At 34.3% G+C, this 20,384-nt stretch overlaps 1 protein-coding gene across 1 annotated transcript; it reads left to right on the top strand.

Annotated features, from left to right (window-relative positions):
- The first annotated feature begins 87 nt into the window (after positions 1-87).
- LOC134269166 (dynein axonemal intermediate chain 3-like) lies at positions 88-18,646 on the top strand. Its single transcript, XM_062751389.1, has 23 exons — positions 88-232; positions 649-707; positions 1,341-1,461; positions 1,581-1,649; positions 1,903-2,087; positions 2,634-2,738; positions 4,396-4,539; positions 6,109-6,267; positions 6,397-6,554; positions 6,653-6,764; positions 6,875-6,953; positions 7,059-7,183; positions 7,309-7,482; positions 7,622-7,744; positions 8,264-8,482; positions 8,608-8,692; positions 10,533-10,666; positions 13,649-13,712; positions 13,898-14,028; positions 15,328-15,532; positions 15,750-15,841; positions 15,928-16,050; positions 18,161-18,646. The coding sequence occupies exons 2-23, from the start codon at positions 651-653 to the stop codon at positions 18,302-18,304; spliced, it is 2,808 nt and encodes a 935-aa protein (XP_062607373.1). The 5' UTR covers positions 88-232; positions 649-650; the 3' UTR covers positions 18,305-18,646.
- The last annotated feature ends 1,738 nt before the right edge of the window (positions 18,647-20,384 follow it).

The following is a 20,384-nucleotide window of genomic DNA, read 5'->3' as shown; positions in this document are numbered from 1 at the left end:
TAAGAGGACATTATTTCAAATATGATCAGCACTGGAGTTATCAAACTTTTTCACCGGTGTGGGTTTTTTTATTGGCCAGTGTCTCTACGTCATTTTCTACCGTTGCCAAGAGCAACAGAAAGAAGCTTGATACGGGGATTTTCAAATATGGCGTCTCGCATAAACTAAACTGAGCACTTGCTTGATCTTGTGTAAATTAGGTTCTTCTTCAATAAATACATTTAAAACACAGGTAAGAAAACAACATAAAGAAACAAAGTAGAATGCTATTTAGTTTAGGCAGAGATAAAAATAAATCGGTGTCTTTTGTCTATATTGTATCGAACATTTAGTCATATTCGGTTTATAGCCTTTCTAATAAATATGGATAGTGCATATAGTCTTGCATCTGTATAATAATAAGTACAGAGAGATACATTTAAGAGATTAAATGTTATAAGTTTGCAACAACCTTTTTTATGATACAATCTTATTTCGAATTTCCTCTGTTACATATCAGGAACCATACGATACACCAATTTGATTTTCTCTTTAACTTATTACTTTTGTCATTCCTCTTGTTACATATCATGAATCATACGAATTATGGATGTTACGATATCTCATTACCCATTTACTTATTTATTTTGATTTGTTTTCTATCATAAGTGATGGACGATACATCAGAAAAGGAGAAAAAGTCAGCAGAACAAAATGAAAAAGATCAGGTAGCCTTATGATAATTGAAGAACAAGCATAAAAGGAAATGTAAATTGTTGGTAGATTCTGTTGGTTAGACCAGAGACATAAATAACAGATTCGCAACTGTTCAAAGTCTCGCATGATCGCTCGTTCCCTTAATCGTTTAATTTTTCAAATCTCGTGAAATCTTGTGCAACTTAAATTGCAGAAAACTTTAAAATTATCAGGGATTACATAGTATCTTTTTAAAATTTTTATTATTAATTATTCACGATATTCTTTTTTCGTAAGTTTGTTTATGTAATGCGCAATAACAAAGGAGAAATCTGAAATTACAACAGCTAGGTGACCCTTGGTCGGCCATGTTTCCGCGATTTTGCCGACTGTCGATCATTAACCTCTTTTATTTGCCTAATTTGCTTTTAAAGATCATTAAAACTTTACAAATCGGACACCCAAATATTGTATGATTAATATTAATTTTACTTTCCCATGAAATACAAGACATAAGAAGAGTTATTCTTAGGAAATTAAGTACCAGGACTGTCGCATATTTCGGTAAAGAAACATGCTAATGGCGGAGTTGCGAATCTCTGTCATTTATGTCTCTGGTTAGACTAAAATTGGGAAAATAATTTCTTATCTCTAACATCTTCTAGGATACTACTGGGAAGAAAACGCCCAAATCGGGTAAACCTGGAAGTGGGAAAAGGGTATCCAGTGGTCAGAAAAGTCCCAAAGGTGGTAAAACAGAGAAGGGAAGAGCCACACCTTCTAAAGGTTGGACTTCTTTTTTTGTTGAAAACAAACATAAAATCAATTATAACTAGTTAATTATTTAATATGTGTACAGATCAATAGAACTGAAACAATTATGTATCTGTAATGGATTTTTTCAGGGAATGTGAAGCCAAAACAAGCTGAGGAGAAGAAGACAGAAGAAGCTACCGAGGAGGAGGGAGAAGAAGGTAACTGCTGATTTCCTTTGTTGTATTATAGAATGGAGTGATTGAGATTTGATTGAGTTCTTGAAGAGAGAGGAAGCTTGGTTAATGTTTGTTGTAGATGCTAAGAATATAGGATAGTTGATAAGAAAGAGAATAAGGAAGCAAAAAGTACTACATTGCCTAACAGAAAATATGTTATGATATTGAATATGTTTATGGTTGACATTTTTAGGAATATAAAGTTATATAGTTAGAATGTTGATCACTGTTACAGGTCTTCCCGAGGGAGTTGTGGCTCTCTTTCTCTCCTCTAAGACTCAGGAGATTTTCCACTGCCGGGCTGACCAAGATGTCACGGAAGAAAATCCGATCAAAATTATCACCAAGCAGGAAATTCTGGACGACATGCGTAACAGGGCTGCCGTCTGTGACTTCCACCCCATCAAACAGGAAATTATTGTAAGTGAGAGAATCTACCGGTACTTTAGTCTACTAGTAGGAATAATGTCTTCACAATAATTTGTAAATTCTCTGTTCAGTTAAAGTTATAGTTCCACTCAAGTATTTTATTATTGGTACTGTATGTGTACTTAAAAAAAGCGGGCTTCATATTTTAGGGGCTTGGGTGAAAACAACTATGCACTAAATTATGAATACCACTAAGAAATTATTTACATATACAATACAATGAACGGACATGTGTAGCGTTAATTTATGATTACGCCAACAACTCCATACCCAGTGATTACTCTAAATTTTAAATAAGCCAAATTATGTACACATACAGTATTTGATCATTTATTCACTGATAACATATTTCATAAAAAAAGAATAATAAATTAAGTATTGAAAATAGAGCAGAAAAATATCTTTTATTACTTATTTAATGCCTTTCATATTTTTAACCATGGATTTCCTGTGAGATCCTGTGTATAATTATTTTTAGACCTTAGTTGTCTCTTGTTTTCTTAATTACGTTTTTGATTTTTATTTTTTTATTGACAGGATTACCCTACAGATGAGATTTTGGTGGTGTATGACTTTGACTTCAAGTTCGGACAGAATTTCTACTGTGCCATCACTGAGGAAGCCAAGGAGAAAATACTTAATGTAGGATTTGTTTGTTCTACCGTATTTGGCCGAGTATAATACGCATTGATGTATCTTGTGCAAATTTTGTGTCTGGAACTTCAATAAATACATGTATTATAAGCATCAGAAAATTTTACCAAATGATGTTCTGAACTTTGAAAATCGCGGTAGTTTGTAATGAAAATCGGCGCGAAGATTAAGTGTCAAAAAATTACAGAACACACATTTTTTTTTCAAATACATTTATATTTTTTTCTTAATCTGCAATTTCCATATCGCGGCAATCTGGAGAAAATTATTTATTTATTTATTGATTTCAACAAAGCACAAGATAATGTTGCGTAAAGGTGTTAACAGAATTTATTTTTTAAGCATACGGTGATTTTGAAATAATATGTGGCCATATAATTCTTTGGTGAAATAATTTTATATCAACAAAGCATGAGATATTGTTGCAAGTTTAAACAGTTGTCATATTTAATTTTGGTTCGAGGTAATCATGCTGAAAAAAGAAATTGAAACATCAAAGTATTTTAAAAATTAAGTAGACTTTTTTCTTTTGTGAATCGTCCCGGATATTTTATTTTCATAAAGCATAAATGATAACACTTAAGTTTTAGCTTACTTCATATTTAATCTGTTAAATCTCATTTATTTAAACAAGGGTTCGATAAGTATAAGATAAGGTAAAATTACATTTAACAAGTGTTTAATTGTTTAATGTGTCGTAATGAACACACGCTCACACATACGAAAGGTTACAAACCGACCCCCGCTTTTTAACAAAGAAAATAACCAAAGCAATTAAGGACAGTGAAAATAATCATCGCTATAACTGTAGAAACATAAATGCTTTGGAGTCGGTAGACAATTAATTGCCCGTAGGGGTGTAACGGGTGTTGAGAGGTAATTATCAAGTGACCAGCGCACGTGTGTCAAGACATTGGCTTTCTTTCATTGGGACGTATAAAGGGTGTTTGTGTTGCAGTGAATTTTCGCTGAGTTATTTAAAAACTAAAATAAAAATTTTATTTTATTGTATTTCATTAAAAAATGACTTATTACTTTGTCAGGCAGAAACATATGTACTATGATTACGGAAGCACGTGACAAAGGAATGTGTTAATGTCTTAAAATAGCATCGGTAATGGCGGCCTACACGATCGATAAACATGAAACAATTATTATTTTAACTTGCTTTTTCATGTCATTTTAGTACCAAAATATTATGAAAGTGTTATTTTTAACAAGCATACCTTCCAACAATAACTTTCTGAAGTTTAAAAATGACAGTAAACAAAAGAAGTTGTATATGTCTCTTTTACTACGGTATGTACGTTGATAGCCGTGTTTCAGAGAAGAAAAACTTTCAAAATCCCATTGTGATGAGAGAGGATACGCATCCCTTTCTCACAGAAATTTATTTTAGGAAAAAAGTGCGTATTGTATTCCCCCAAATACGGTATGTCCTATCACCTTCAAACTTGCTTATGTAATGTTTTAGTATCTTTGAATATAAAAAAAGTAAATAGTAATAACTCAAAATATTGATAAAAGATTATTAAAAATTTTACAAATGAAATATAAATTGTGTATTTGGGAGGCAATTGTTGAGTGGAGCTGACCAAAGAGATACTGAATGTGTTTGACAAGAGGCCTGATTTTATGATTTCAGCCCCAGGGACCGGACGGTGGGGAGGGAGGGGCCCAGGAAGAGGAGGTAATCTACACATACATACCCCCCGAACCGAAAGATTGGGTGTCACTGGGCAGCGAGAAAGAAATCAAGGAGGAGAGTGTCATAGAAAACAGACGAAGGGTAAGTCTAACTAGCTAAATAGACAAACATCTACACGTATATACCCCACAAACCTAAAGACTGGGTGTCACGTTGAGCCCAGAGGTTGAAATCAAGGAAGAGAATTTTATTAAAATAGTTGGAGGATGCAGTCTAAAATGGCTAACTAGAATAATAAATTAAGTATATCCTCATAAAGCTAAAAATATCTTTAATTACTCATCATGCTCATTTGAGGCCTTTCAAATTTTTTAAAGTATACATGTATACTAGTGAGATAAAATACAATTATTTTTATGAATATAAAACATTTTTGCTTTTTCTTTTTTTTATAGAAGATTTTTTTATATGAATATTTATCACACTGTATGATGATTTTACTAACCTCATAAATTTTTCATTTCACATGTGCCATCACCGAGTAAAAAAAAGAGAAAAAAAAAAATGTAAGGATTTGTTTGTTCTATGTTCCTCTCACATCAAAGCGAGCATAACCACTGAGCATCTTTGAATATAAAAGAATATATGCAGAACTAAGTCACAATATTATATATTCATGATTTCATGTAAAAAGCTTAAAATTTTACACAATCCATGGTGTTTGATGTATTTAGCCTTTATTAAACAGTTCTAATAGAGTAATACTAAGTGTGTATGACAGGAGGCCTGTTTTATACGCATAACTCTCATGCCCCAGGGAAAAATAGCGACATGTAATACTATAAATACTAATAAAACAAACGGGGCGGGGCACTTTGAGAGGGGCTGAGAGACGTCACTGGGCAGTTTTGGTATAAAATTACATTGCATAAGCTCAAAGAGTTCTTCAAATATCGCCGAAATGGTGTTACACACAACTAGAAAAAATTTACACACATATCCCTTTTGACCTCAAAATCAATAGGGTGTCACTGGGCACAGGGAGTTGTTATGTAAAATTTCATTGGATAGCTCAAATGGTTCTAGAAATACAGATGGAAACGTAAGTTTAACTAGAACAAAAATGCTTATTTATATTGACCTTTGACCTTTTGACCTAAAGAGAGGGTCTTCTTTAGTCCATAGGGAGTTGCTATGCTAAATTTCATTGCAAAAGCTCAAAGAGACTGTCATAGAAATCGTGTGGAAACAAAAGCGTTACAGACAGACAGTCTAACGGAGACGGACAAAATCCAAATTATATCCCCCACTTTTCAAGCGGGGGACAAAAACTGGGTGTCACTGGGCAGCAAGGAAGAGAGTGTCATAGAAAATAGACGAAGGGTAAGTCTGGTTAAAAGTGCCATAGATAAAAGACCCCCTCCCCATCTAGATCTGCGCATGCAGTGATTTTGTAAAATTTTGAATATGCAAGTTTATGTACATGTAAAGTAGGCAACAGGTATTAGTCTGATAGACAAGAATCTACACTCACAGTCATGCATGCCCTCTGTTAAATGTGCAGTTTCTTTCAATTAAATGTAAAATGTGGTTTAACTGTGTATAAATGATAGATTAACTGTTTCAATGAAGGTGTTGATTCCCTAATTTTTAAAAAAAATTTCAAGTTTGTTTGATTTACTGAGCTGTAAACTTTGTGTATTCTGACAGATTAAGGTATCAGTTAAGAGGGTTCGTAAGGAGTTTGGAGCACCTTACAAATTCAAAGATCGCAATGTGGCAGACGCCAAGGACGGCTGTATTGATTGTGCTTCATTTGACGACCGAACATTTGACCTTAAGAAAATGGAATTGGAAAAAAGTATTCAGGTAATCTAAATTAATAGTTACTTCATTGCAAAATACATATCGGTATATTGACCTTTGAAAGATTATAAAGTTTTGATCAATATCAGAAGTACTTTCCCTGACTCTATGTGAGCTACGTTTGTTTTTCAGTCTATCCCTGAGTGTGTGGACCAGGGGACCCAGACAGACTGGAAGTACCCCCGTAATAACTGTACCCAGTACCAACCCCGGGAATTCTCACAGAAGGAGAAGGAGCAGTTAGAAAATTCCAAAAACCTTCAGACCTCTGTAGAGTCCGTCACACAAAGGTAACAACACACAAGTCACTAACAATATTATTATTCAAAGTAATATAAAAAAGCTTCTTTTATTTTTGCTTTTAACAACTTTAAATATTTTTGGACAGATTTAAGCTGGCCCTGCAACAGAATGAGATTATGGACGTGTTCTACATTGACTGGCTCCATCTTGGTGATGCTGAGGGGAACTTTGGTAACAAGTCAGACAACCACCTTAAGGTAGTGTATCAAACCATCAAAGGGAAATAACTTGTGATTCTGAATCAGGTAGCTTAACTTGGTTGTAAGCCTGAATTTATGTTGTTAATTATTGGTGTATATTACTACAGGAGTACCAGTCATTTACAGATCTACAGTTTAGTAAAGAGAAGAGTATTACTTGTATACAGTGGCACCCCACCATTAAAGGTGAGCAGGGGGGATTCACAATTTTTTTAAGTCAGCAGAATCTACATTGAATATGTAAAACAGACAGCATCCTGATGACTAAAACATGTACCATTTTTTCTGTAGGAGTTGTGGCAGTCTCAGTGGCAGAGAAGATGACCTTTGACGAGAGAATTGACTCGGCAGCCAAAGTCATTATGACACCGTCCCTGATTCTTATCTGGAGTTTTACAGACCCCATACATCCTCAGGTAATAGGTTACAGACCCCATACATCCTCAGGTAAACTATTGTGGAGTGTGTTTGAGCTCTTGTTCAGCAGATATTGATTAAATAATTGAGGATTGGTTTGATGAATGTTCATTGGATTATTTAGTTGCTGCTTGAGGCCCCAGATGATATCTACAGTTTTCAGTTCAGTCCGTCGGATCCTAACATTATCTGTGGTGGATGTTACAATGGTCAGGTGGTTCTGTGGGACATCTCTGCCCACGCGGACCGCCTTAAACAGCCTCGAGGTGGGAACAGGAACAAAAAATCTAATGTTCTGGTGAGTTTTTGGAATGATCATGCTTTATTTATCACTATTGGAATACAGTTTTAAAAAAGAATAAAATGGAAACATAAATTAAAAAAAAATATATTTTCAGTGACAAATTTTTGTATAAACAGTGTATAATTATTTGTAGCCTGGATTTGAGGACCCAAATGCCCTGAAAACTCCAATAGTGAGATACTGTGCTGTGTCTAGTATAGAGAACAGTCACAGGGCAGCCATCACAGACATACAGTGGGTTCCTGATCACATGGAGGTAAGATATAATGACCTGTGTCCAGTAAACATATACAGTACACCCTGATCACATTTATCCGGATAGAGTCACAGCAGCCATCACAGACATACAGTGGTTTCCAGTCAATTTGTGTCCGGATATGTGCCATCACAGACATACAGTGGGTCCCTGATCACATGGAGGTAAGATATAATGACCAATGTCCAGTATAGAGTCACAGGGCAGCCATCACAGACATACAGTGGGTCCCTGATCACATGAAGGTAAGATATAATGACCAATGTCCAGATATCTGGCAGCCATCACAGATATCCCTGATCAGGTCCAACTGTATAAAGAACAGTCACAGGGTATCGATTACATAAAATCCATGGTTGCAATTACAAAACAGAAACAAAATGTATGACATTTTTTGCAAGCCAGATTCTCTTGGTTTCTGATGTCAAAAAGTCTGTGTTATGATTTTCATTGTATGTTTATCATCAAAATACAAGAACTCTACCTGTGTTTTTGATGTGACTGTGATGAATTCTGTAGGTGAACAGAATGGGAGTTCCCCAGGAGAATAAATCCATGCAGTCCTGTCAGATCATGACGTGTGCCGCGGATTACAGCATCCTGTTCTGGGATACGAGGCCCCCTAAAGGACCAGGACAGCTCAACATCGCCACCAAATCAGACAAAACGGACAAATCTCAAATGGGGGTTCCTACAACTTTCAAACACCTAGATCTCTCCTGGAAGCCAATGCTGAAGGTAAACTTATCAAGGAGTTCAATGTGTCTAGTTTATTTTTCTTGCATGTTAGCATTACAAGAGTCAGCCTTCAGTATATGTACTGGTATGTCAGGTGTTAACAGTTGTTCTCTGGCTATTTTTAGGTCCATCTTCACAAATCAGAACCAGGGGGTGACCACGCCCCCATGAAGTTCTCTATACAGGAGAAGCAGGGGGACAGGAAAGCTCGTAAGTTAGTCCTACAACCTGTGTAAGAGTTCCTAAGTTAGTGGTTGTACCGGTTTATTATCTGAAGTAAATTCCAGTCTATGAGCACCCAAGTCATTTAGTTTTTAAAATTTGTAGTTAAGTTTAAGCATAATAATACAAGAGTTATAGTACTGTTACTGCATGGGTGAAATATCTATTCATAGGACTTTAATTAAAGGTACTTGGACACAGATTTGAAGTTAATATTTTCTGTATAATATTACGACTTATATATTTTAATAGCATTTTACACAAAAATTAATTAAAAATCTTATTTCATTTAAAAGTTAATAAAACTTCAAATTTTTTGGCAGGTTTGATTGACACATCCTTGCACTTTCACATATTTTAACTTTATTTATGGCACACCAAGTTCACAAAAATGAGATAATCATAGTTTTATAAACTAGCATAATACAAGAGTTTATAGTATTGTTGTTAACTAATTTACGAATGTTAAATATCTAATAAAGCGTTAACAATAGATTTTGCTTATAAACAGTTTCAAAATCTAGTTAAGAGTTGTTAATCATAGTTTCACAAATTGTGAAACTATATTTAAGGGTTAACTATAGTTAACGGTTTGTAAACTGTAGTTTGCAAATCGTGATATTATTTATTTTAAGCAGATTGATATGTAAACATAGATCGCATTAACTATGGTTTATGTGAAATATAGATTAACTTGTACATAGTTTACGGTTTGTACAAATATAAACCTATTTATCGATAATGAATTAAATTTGATGTGCCATATTTATTAAATCCTTAGGAAAAATAGGAATCATTAATGAGATATTAAAACTTTAATCACTGAATGATAAGGCTAGCTATGTATTATTTCTTGCTGATCTCTTCCAAGGGTGCCTCATGTTTTTATTGCTAAATCAATAAAATATAAACATCACTTTTTTTTTGACAGAAAGGCGTTTTGATGGCCTCCCTCCCTCATCATATTTCTTGAAAAAAGGCCTGAAAAAAAAACTCATAGTGTTGTGTACAAAGTTTAGCATCGTTCACACTGTCATTTTGTCAGGGCACGAGCTCGTTAACAATTTTAAATCAATCTGCTCACCACAACCGCCATACTGACAATATATTGTGTGTTTGTTTTGCTTTCGGACTTCTACTCTGAATTTTCATTGTGTGGATTATGTGTAAAGTGCAAGGATGTGTCCCCGGTAATAACTTTTATGAGCACGTGTGAAATGCATAGCTCCTTGTTTGTGTTAAACAGTTTAATCAAATCAGTGTAAAAGACTACAAGGGGAATGACATCCCATTGATATTATTTCTTTAAAGATAGTGCTTTATGTATTATTTAATTTGCTTCTTAATAAATCCAGCACAACTGGACATTGAGATTTTCACTGAATGATAAGGCTAGCTATGTTTTATGCTGATGTAGGGATGTTGTTCTAATGAAACTCACTTTTACAGAAAGGCGAGATGGTAAGAGATAAAAACATCATAGTGTAGTCATCGTTAATGTCATTTTGTCATCGAAAATTTTAAATAACTGTTTATGATTGTGTGGATAAACCATTATTGTCTGTGTTACAAGTTACATCCCACTGTTGATAGTGCTTTATGTATTGTTTAATTTGCTTCTTATGAATTAGCTGTTAGACCAAAAAGAACATTTGCTGCAACTAATGTATCCAAAAACGTCATTTGTTCATGAAAATTAACAACAGTTACGATTTTATAAACCATTATTGACACACCTATTTCTTATATATAGATAAGAACCAGAATTAGAATTGTTGGATTTATTTCAAAAATCTTTTAAACTGATGATACATGTGTTACTTTGTAGTGTCCAAGGCCACAGATGCCACCGACATGAGTCGTGAGAACGCTATGGGCGGTGGTTATTACACGAAGCCCGGGTCTGGCAAAGACAAGAGGACTCTGCAGAGCGTCAAGACTCATTTCTACGTGGGGACAGAGGTAGTCTCGTCCTGGGGGCGGGGGAATGAGCTTGACCCCCTGTACAGTCCTGCTTTCTTAGTCTTGCACAGTCTCTCTGTCACCAGCACTGCACGTTACAGCTGTAGATACAACTCTCCTGCATGTAAATGTGTCCTCAGATCAGGTCACAGTCCTCCCCTACACCCCACACAGCATGCACCCTCTGTACACAATATCTGTTCTATTTATACCATATGTCCACACCCTCTGATCTATTAATACCATATGCATGATTTCTCCAATTCTTTACAACATTCAAAACTCTATGTAATATGTGAACAGCATAACTTCTAACCAAATACCTACTTACATTCTTGGTCAGCATGTGATCTATCCATACTCAGTTTTGTGGCATGTAGCTTGCCTCTGTATCCCAATCTTACACTCTCTTTATAATAACACACATCTTCTCCTGGCTCTTATCGAATGTCACATTGCTAACATTAGATCTGACATTGTCTTCTCCAATAATCCATGTATATCAAACTTTGCTCTCTTCACACACAACTGTGTATATATCATTGCACAAGCTATTTATTATAATGAAATGTAATCACAAGTTCATTGCTTTAATTGTGTTTTTATTTGATAATTAATGTATTAATGAATTCTCCAATTATTACTTTACAGAGAACTTGATTTAACATTGATTATTAATTATGTATATCTAATTGTGTATAAACTGCAGTCTTTGTCAATTTCAACTTAACTTTCCTCAAAGCATTTTGGATAAAGATGAATCAATTTTTGTGAAAAGCCAAGTCTTCTTTTAATAGGAGATGTTATGGAACTGGTGAAAATTTGATGGGATCTTTTGAAAATTTACCAGGCCTGAGACAATGAAATTTACATGAAATCTAATTGATTTACATGAAGTATAGATTTAGTGTTGAAATCATCCCCCTTCCCTAGGGATTAGGTTCGGGACAATGGGAGTATTTTATGGGAGTATATAGAAATATATATAAAAATCTTCTTTAGAAACAAAGGTCATGATAAGTCCAATTAAATATACAAGCATCTTTTGGTAGACAGTGTATTTTAAATTCTGTTCAAATCATTGACCCCAGGGGTAGGGTGGGACTGTAATAGGGGTTAACTGTATCACAAGGGAAAATATAGAAGGAATCTTCTCAAGAACAAGAAGTTATGTAAATGTGCAAGTGGACTCAGATAGTTCTGATTGAGAGTCGTTCAAATCTTATAAAGAGTTACAGGGCCTTCTTTAAAAAATTTTAAACTGTGGGAATTCAGTTTCATGTTTTCAAATAAAAGGGTATGGGTAAGAGTTGGGCTAAATTGGATGCAATATATCTTTATTATTTTTTTTTTCAAGAACATCTTGGCCCGGTTAGTCATATTGATATTGAAGCATCCTAATGTTCAGTGGAATCATATACCCGTATCATTAAATCATAATCCCTACAGCCTATGCTGGTCCACACTTTGGGTCAAAATTCTTAATGAAAAAAATAGGGAATTAACACAACTTATGTGGGCATTGTTGCCCAGTGGCCTCTTGTGTAAATGTTACAGTGTAAATTTAAAAGTGTATACCTGTATATATATTGGGGAAATGAACAAAATTCCAAAGCATTTCTTTTTTACCACAAATACCACTTATGATGAAATGAAAAATTGGAAGATGCCAAATTTAAAATTTGACCTAGAAGGATTCAAGAAGTCTCAGAAAATTCACGTTATACATAATTATGAACAGCAAAAAAGAAAAGCCCATCTAAATTGTAAAATTGAACTCTAGGTATTTCTTTAACCCCTGCCTTGATAACAACTGCATCTGTATATAATATACGGATAACACTCTACATGAAAAAAATAATGATTGTTCTTCAATGAAATATTTCTGCAGAAAATATTTTAAGTACACAATGCACAAAATACAATCTGTACCCAGTTATAATATAGTTAAGACAAGTCTTTAGTACCTGGTGAGCACACTCCCCACACACAAGCTGTGAAAAATAAGCTGTGAGATTATCTGAGGTGGTTTCCTCACACATAAGCTATGAGCTCATCTGAGCTTGTCTCCCCACACATAAGCTGTGAGCTCATTTGAGGTCTCCTCACACATAAGCTGTGAGCTCATCTTAGGTCTCCCTGCACATAAGCTGTGAGCACATCTGATGTCTCCACGCACATAAGCTGTTAGCTTGTCAGGTCTTGTCATGCATAAGCTGTGAGCTTATCTGAGGTCTCCCCACACATAAGCTGTGAGCTTAGTTCTCCACACACATAAGCTGTGAGCTCATCTTAGGTCTTCCCACACATAAGCTGTGAGTTTAGTTCTCCACACACATAAGCTGTGAGTTTAGTTCTCCCCACACATAAGCTAAGAGCTGGTCTACCCACACATAAGCTGTGAGCTTATCTGAGGTCTCCCCACACATAAGCCATGAGCTCATCTTAGGTCTCCCCACACATAAGGTGTGAGCTCATCTTAGATCTCCCAACACATAACTTATGAGCTCATCTGAGGTCTCCCAACACATAAGTTATGAGCTCATCTGAGGTCTCCCAACATGTAAGCTATGAGCTTATTTGAGGTCTACCCACACATAAGCTGTGAGTTCATCTGAGGTCTCCCCACATATAACTGTGGTTTACAGACAGACTGAAGGTTGTAAGCTATAGCTGTAGCACACTCTCAGGTTTTGGTTATTTTATTTGACTTTTTTAATAAATGATATCAAGTAAGAGGCATTAATTGATTGTGTTAATGTGAAATTCTGATGGGCTTGTTTGCTTTTTTTCTTTGAAAAGGTTTGCTTTATTTTTTGAAGGTCAAAGTTGTATTTGCATACATATTGTATTCTTGCACAGATACCTTACTTTTATCCTTTCTCCTTTATTTTTGCACACACATGTTTTGCTTGACAAATAATATTTAAGACACTCCATTTTGCTAAATAAGATTTGTGTAAATGACTTCCTTGTTGTCAGGATGGAGAAGTTGTGTATGTGGACTGGATGCCAGTGAAAGACCAGGATACAGGGAAAATTGTCAGTAAGTGAAAGGGAGAAATTGTCAGTAAGTGAAAGCCTGGGAGGGGGAAAATTGTCAAAAAATACTGTTTAAGAAAAGATTTCTTTAGCATTACTGAATGTTAGGAATCATTGTGAAAGATTAAATATGCTTTTTACCCGGTATAAGTTTGCCAACTAATTAAAATTTTGATTTTTTTCCTTAAGCACCTAAGCCTGATTTCTACCATGCGATCCATGACGGCCCAGTCAACACGGTTCAGCGATCACCATTTTTCAGTGACATCATTCTGTGTGTAGGAGGATGGACATTCACAATCTGGAAGGAGGGCGTAACGGTAATGAGATCTGACCTCTCTCTTTATCATTCTGATCAGTTCTAAATTAAGGAAAATCTTTACATACTGGGGTGGGGAGGGAATTGTATGCAGTTTTCTCCCCTATATTAGATTCCTTAAAATTTGAGTTTTTATCAAAACAAAGTTTCTGAGGGAGGGGTGGGAGCATGCATGCCTTTTAAAATATATTGATAAAGAAATTCAGGGCAATACATTTCTAACATTAAAAGCTGAACAGCATTAAATACCCTTGTATCCATCTAAATGTTATAAAATATTTGACATGGATATAATCAATATGAAGTGTATGTATGTGTTTGCCTCTATTGCCGTGTATACTATCTTGTTAATTCTATCAGATTCTACAACTTTTGTACCAGAAAAAGATTCTATACCGCTGGTGTGTCTGTCTGTAGTAAGATTTATTTTTAGCTATAATATTAACAGGACGAGTCATCAGAGAATAAGAAGAAAGTAAGTGATTGGTGGTAGAACAAGTTCTGAAATGATGTGTGTTTTCAGCTCAGTGTCTTAAATTGTGTAAACAAACAACTTCTGATCAAAAAGTGTCTGTTGTCCTTTTTTGGAATCTTGGTTTTTATAGCCACACATTTACAGAATTAATTTGCCTTAAAAAAGATATATCTTAAATCAATTTAAAGCATCATATCTAAGTAATTTGACTATCATCTATATTTAAGTTCATATTTCATTACCTTTCTTGACCAGCATTTTGTCAGGTGAGCTAAAGTGTCCCTTACACTGATGGCCTATGTGTGATAAACACGTGAAGAGTACATGTATCCGTAAAAAGAATGATCATAATTTAATTTGGGTGAAGAGTTTTTGATGAAATGAGGCAAATATGAATTTGTGCTTGTTAGGTTTTATTTCAGTGAAAAATGTAGTGCTAAGAATTTGAAACAAATAAGATAATGTAGTTATTGTTGACTTAATAAAAACGTATATGTTGAATTAATATAGATCAGATGAATTAGAAATTAATTAAGTGTATACTTAACAATTAATATACTTACTTAAAACTAAAATGGAAAGGAATTATCTCTTTTGTATTATTTTACAATTTAGTCAATAGTGAAGATAAAATATGTCTAAGTAATTTTTTTGAAGTGTGCAAAATGAAATTTAATTATAATTTGAATCAAAATGAATTATGAGTAAAACTGTTATAATTTACATGTGATCATGTAAATTTTAAAATATGTGAAAAAAAAAGTTTTAGAATTTAAGAAATCTTGATTGAGATAAAACAATACCTCTGTTTTTTTTCCCTTTCAGACTGGGCCCATCCTACAGTCTAATGCTAATCCCGTCAAGATGATGGCAGGTCACTGGTCTCCGTCGAGACCCTCGGTGTTCTACATCGCTAAACACGACGGAAGTGTGGACGTATGGGATCTCCTGGATAAAACACACGAACCAACGCTGACGCAAAGCGTGTCACCGACTCTGATTACTCAGCTGTTCCCCTTCCAAATCTCACGTAAGCATTTATCATCTCCAAATAAAAACTGACGCTTAGGAGCATTAACAGTATACCATAGCAGTGCCGGGTAATTAATATTCTGTTTTAGAAAATAAGCTTGATTTTATGTACAGTGTATCATGTAACTTTTTTTCTGTCATTGAAACTTTTCTGATTTCCTGCGTATAGTAAGTTGTTGGTTCAGTATAAAGCTACAGCTCTGTGTATGTTACAGAGAAGCAGCATTTGCTGGCTGTGGGTGACAATGCGGGGACGTTACACATCCTGGAAATCCCCTGGAGTCTGCGACAACCCACTCCTAATGAGGTAAATCCCAGAATTCTGTGCAATGAGTAAATTCTTATTCTGTAACATGCATTGCGCTGTGACTTAACCTTGTATGATTTTTTCAGATGACGGGAATCTCTAACTACTTTGAGCGTGAGGTGAAGAGGCGTGCCTTTGTTGTGATGAGGTGGGACTTCAGAGAGAACGAGAAAAGAGAACTGGAGCAGGAACAAAAAAGGAAAGCTGGGGTGAGGAAAATAACAAACAGATTGGATTAATTGATTAATTAATTACTTATTTCTCATGCATGATGCTTCCTCAAAGTGAATCTTTGTAAATCGAGTTAAGATGAAATATGATATTTCATTGCATATTTCACTATGTTTTAAACATCAAATTCTTCTGAAATAATGAACAGGTGAAGTTTGTAGCATTCAATACACAGAAATCATAGGACAAACTTCTAGACTTAATAGTACAGTCGCACCTGCTGTTACGGCCACCTTTAATCAGCGGCCACTCCCCTTAAAAAGCTTGCCTGACTAAATCAACCAATTTATCTGCATGAAGAGTGATAAACCTTTCTAGCAATACTTTGTGGGTTTAAAAAAATATCCTAACTTTATATTTAATTTGAGAACCTTGTGTAATCAAAATCTTGATTTTATTTAACTTGTTGAAGAATCATCTCTACACTGCATACTAAAGAGTTCTTATTCGGAGGGGGGGGGGGTCTGCTAGTGGAGTGATCTGCCCTTGGATCTAAATTTCAATCTCTATTGTAACACCTACATATACATGTACATTATAAAATCTGTTATTAAATCATGCATTGTAAAGATTTTTAAAAGATGGACATAATTAAATACACATTTTGCTGGAGTGTATTTCCTCCTCTGAAGTAAACAGTCGTAATGTGTGTTCATTATTATTTTTTCTTATTGACACTATCATATAATGAGAATGATATAAGTAAATTCAATACTTAGACCTTTGTGGAAAGTAAAGTCCAAGATTTTTCACTGCTTTCTTATTTACTGTGTGTATCTGAACAGACATATGACTTGAACTGCGTTGTTTATTATTATCGGACTAGTCCATTTATGGAATAAACCAACCGCGGGATCGGGAAACAAATTAGAAAAATCTTTTTTTTTTTTTTTTTTAGTGTTGCATGTCCATATACTGATGTATACGACATGTTGTTTTAAAGAATGATATAAAACTTGTAGATAGAATTTCTGAGGCATTAGAATGAGGTTTTCATTGAAGTTAGCACACCCATTTATACAATAGAACAATTCAAAAAAAGGCTCGAATTCGAAGATATAGCTTACTAGTGACATTTGGCGCGAAAAGAGCGATTCACCCCTTTTGTAGAATATAAATGGACTGATCCAGTAGTATAGAAATGCAGAAAACAGGATACACGGATATGTTGAAACGGCGAATCACATGGAATAATCTGTTCCATGCAAAAAGAGTAAAGGAAGTAAAGACTGCAGTATTTTGCATCAGTAATATCATTCTGTTTTCTGAAAACTGTTTCTTTTAAAATGCAGGTATTTCCAATGCAAATCAGCTTGCACAAAATCTAGCTCTTTAGATATGATCGCACACTTTCGGATCTTGGAAATATCAATCCTTATACAGCCTGACGCCGTGACGTCAGGCAATAATGAGTTAATGACCAATAATTGCAGGTGTAATTTGAATTCTGTCAGGATTTAATTAATATGATTAAATGATTTATTGTTAAAAGATCTTTATTGATGTTTTATACAAATTAAGTTGTTGAATATTTTCATGACATAAACCCAATAGACTACATTAATTACAATTCAATTTCGCCTGAGGTTATCAAGTCAAACGGTCATGTTTTAATCTTTTATATTAAATAAATAAATATATATCTAGAAAAACTAAAAAAAATTTTACACAGTATCAGGGAAATGCTAAGTTATTAGAACATTTTATGATTTCCTGTAAAAATTAAATTACCAACGCACACACAAAAAAATCAATAACAAATTTCTTTCAGAAATTCATGTTAAATTAAATGTAAAAGAGATCTCATTTGATTAAAAATTTATTAACTTTTTAAATGTTTTGAAATTGGATTTGGATACGTGTGAAAAGAAATACACAACTGTGGTCACAATTGTTTGTTCATTGGATTGAAACCTGGAATAAGTGGCCACCTGTCTTATGTGGCCAATTTGTCATTCTCCCACGAGTGGCCTCTTAAAACAGGTTTGACTGTATACTCTGAATATTGGTCTCTGTCTTAATTAGCATGGTAGTCAAAAGAGTCATCATCAGAATTTTATAAAACTTGTGAGTTCTTTCCCTTCCCAGATTGCCCCTAACGTGGTGCTGACTGATGAGGAAGTAGAATACCGACTGAAGCAGGAGTACCAGAGTTATCTGGACGAGGAGGCCGCCTTCCTCCGCGAACTCGGGCTCCTGAAGGAGGAGGATGAGCCACTCCCCGAGACGTGATTCCCCAGGCGCGAAACCAAGCCCGACCCCGAGACGTGACCCTCAGCACTCGTAAACTAAACATTCCAAGCTGTGATATTGATAAATGATACTGTTGAAAACTTAGTTCTCTTGGAGGATCTGTGTATTTATGAGGACTCTGTACTGTTACAGATTTAAATTACAATTATTGCTGATGGTACTTTTTTCTACCAAATGTATAGTTATTGACATTGTCAGTCTACTATTAATGTATTTTATTTTTAATTTATTCACTTTTTTGACTCCAGCCATTTGCAAATATGTGCTTTGGAAAAATCTGTTTATTATTGTTTTGATTGATAATAAATTACGTAACTGCTTCTAGTTTGTTTCTGTTGTAAAAGGTTTCTGAGAAACGGGGGACAAAAATCAGCAGACCTTATGAACTATGAACGTATAAGGGGTTGTGCTTCAAGCTATAGTCAAACCTTGTAATTTTGAACTACAGGGGGCCAAGAAAAATTTCAGAGATCCCCCAGTATCCAAAAGTTTTAGATATCATCATATAATTAGAAATGTTGAGGTTACAATACATAAAGAAAATGCTTTGGAGTCCCAGCTGACAAGTGAATAGCCATAGTATTCAAGATGTAGGTGATCCCAAGATTAATTAACTACTTTTGATGAAGTATGAGATAATACATGGAATATGGATTAATTGTGGGCTAAAGGCAGAAAGGTAGAGGGTTGAACTTGGAATGTTGATTTTCTACCTTAACATATGGGTAACATACCACTGTGAGATTGTGAGGCAAATGCAAACAGTTTTGTTTGGAAATCCTGAAAACAAGTTACTGTAAATGTATTATATTTAGCGTGTACGATATTTGGCGGAAATTGATTTTTTAACAAGTTAGCATAGATTTGATTTAGTGGATATCTTAATTTTCTTATTTAAGTGTATATATTTGCAAAACATTTAGCATTGTACTTGAATTATTGGAAGTTTCTTTCCACCACAAAGGATACACAGCCAAATGTAATACATTTACAATAACTCAAAACATGTCCTGCTGCGAAAAACCTTTTGTTCTAATGTACCTTTTACAATATTCTATAAGGGGGAAAAAATTCTTAAAAACAAACAATATATTCTGTAGATTTATTTAAATAAAATAGGATATCATAATTCTCGACCCATTTAACATATTTTTACTTTCTCAAAGTAAATAAATGTACGAGACATAATAGTCAAACAAACGATATTTGTATTACAATATCCAAATCAATATACATGGAGCAGCAGATTTATCAAACAATGGATATAAATGAAGCTGGTAAATGTTAATTATTAGTAATCCATGGTTAAAATGCCACAAAAATAAACAAAACTCTCTAAAATTTGCCTACCGATTCCTATGGGATTATCACAGAATATTCCATTTGTTCATAGTATAATACATGTATCACAGAGTATTGCTATCTCTTAACATCAAAGAACACTGAAAATAACATATCTCTCAAGGTTATAGTAAATGTTCAGTAAGACAAGAGGCCCATGGGCCGCATTGCTTGTCTGAGAAACTTTAGCACAGATGAAAAAAAGGTTTTCATATTAATTTTACTTTTTCATAATATCATGACCCATTACACATTTCTGAATCCACACATCGTACTTGGGAGTAATTGCAAATGAATGGTCTATCGCCAGACAATGAGTAATATCAGTAAAGCTCAGATAAGCTTATAAATTCACATTCATGTACTCATTTTAATTAAAAAAACACGTTAAAAATATTTGAGGTCACAAACTGTGTTTAAAAAATGAGATTATACCTGAAACAGAAAAAATGACATTCTGGAGAATCAATACAGTGAATCAGATTAATTTTAATATTCATTAATCCTTTAGTCACATATCATTCTTTTATATCTGGTAATAGCAAAAAAATTGATTATATAGTGGAGAAGAAACTAAAAAAAAATTTTAAACATTAAAAGATCCTTAATTAACTTTTTTCTAAGGCCAAGTGAACCTTACAACTGCTTCCAGGGGAAGAATGTTATTTGCCTGAGATTTTTTTAAAGTTGGAAATGTTATCAACATTCTTCTCTGAAG

Source organism: Saccostrea cucullata, unplaced genomic scaffold (genome assembly GCF_032062105.1).
Source record: "Saccostrea cucullata isolate Sc308-1 unplaced genomic scaffold, CSIRO_AGI_Scuc_v1 ctg1079, whole genome shotgun sequence".
Lineage (NCBI taxonomy): Eukaryota > Metazoa > Mollusca > Bivalvia > Ostreida > Ostreidae > Saccostrea > Saccostrea cuccullata.
The sequence above is the reverse complement of the archived record's forward strand: the minus strand, read 5'-3'. Positions and strand labels throughout refer to the sequence as shown.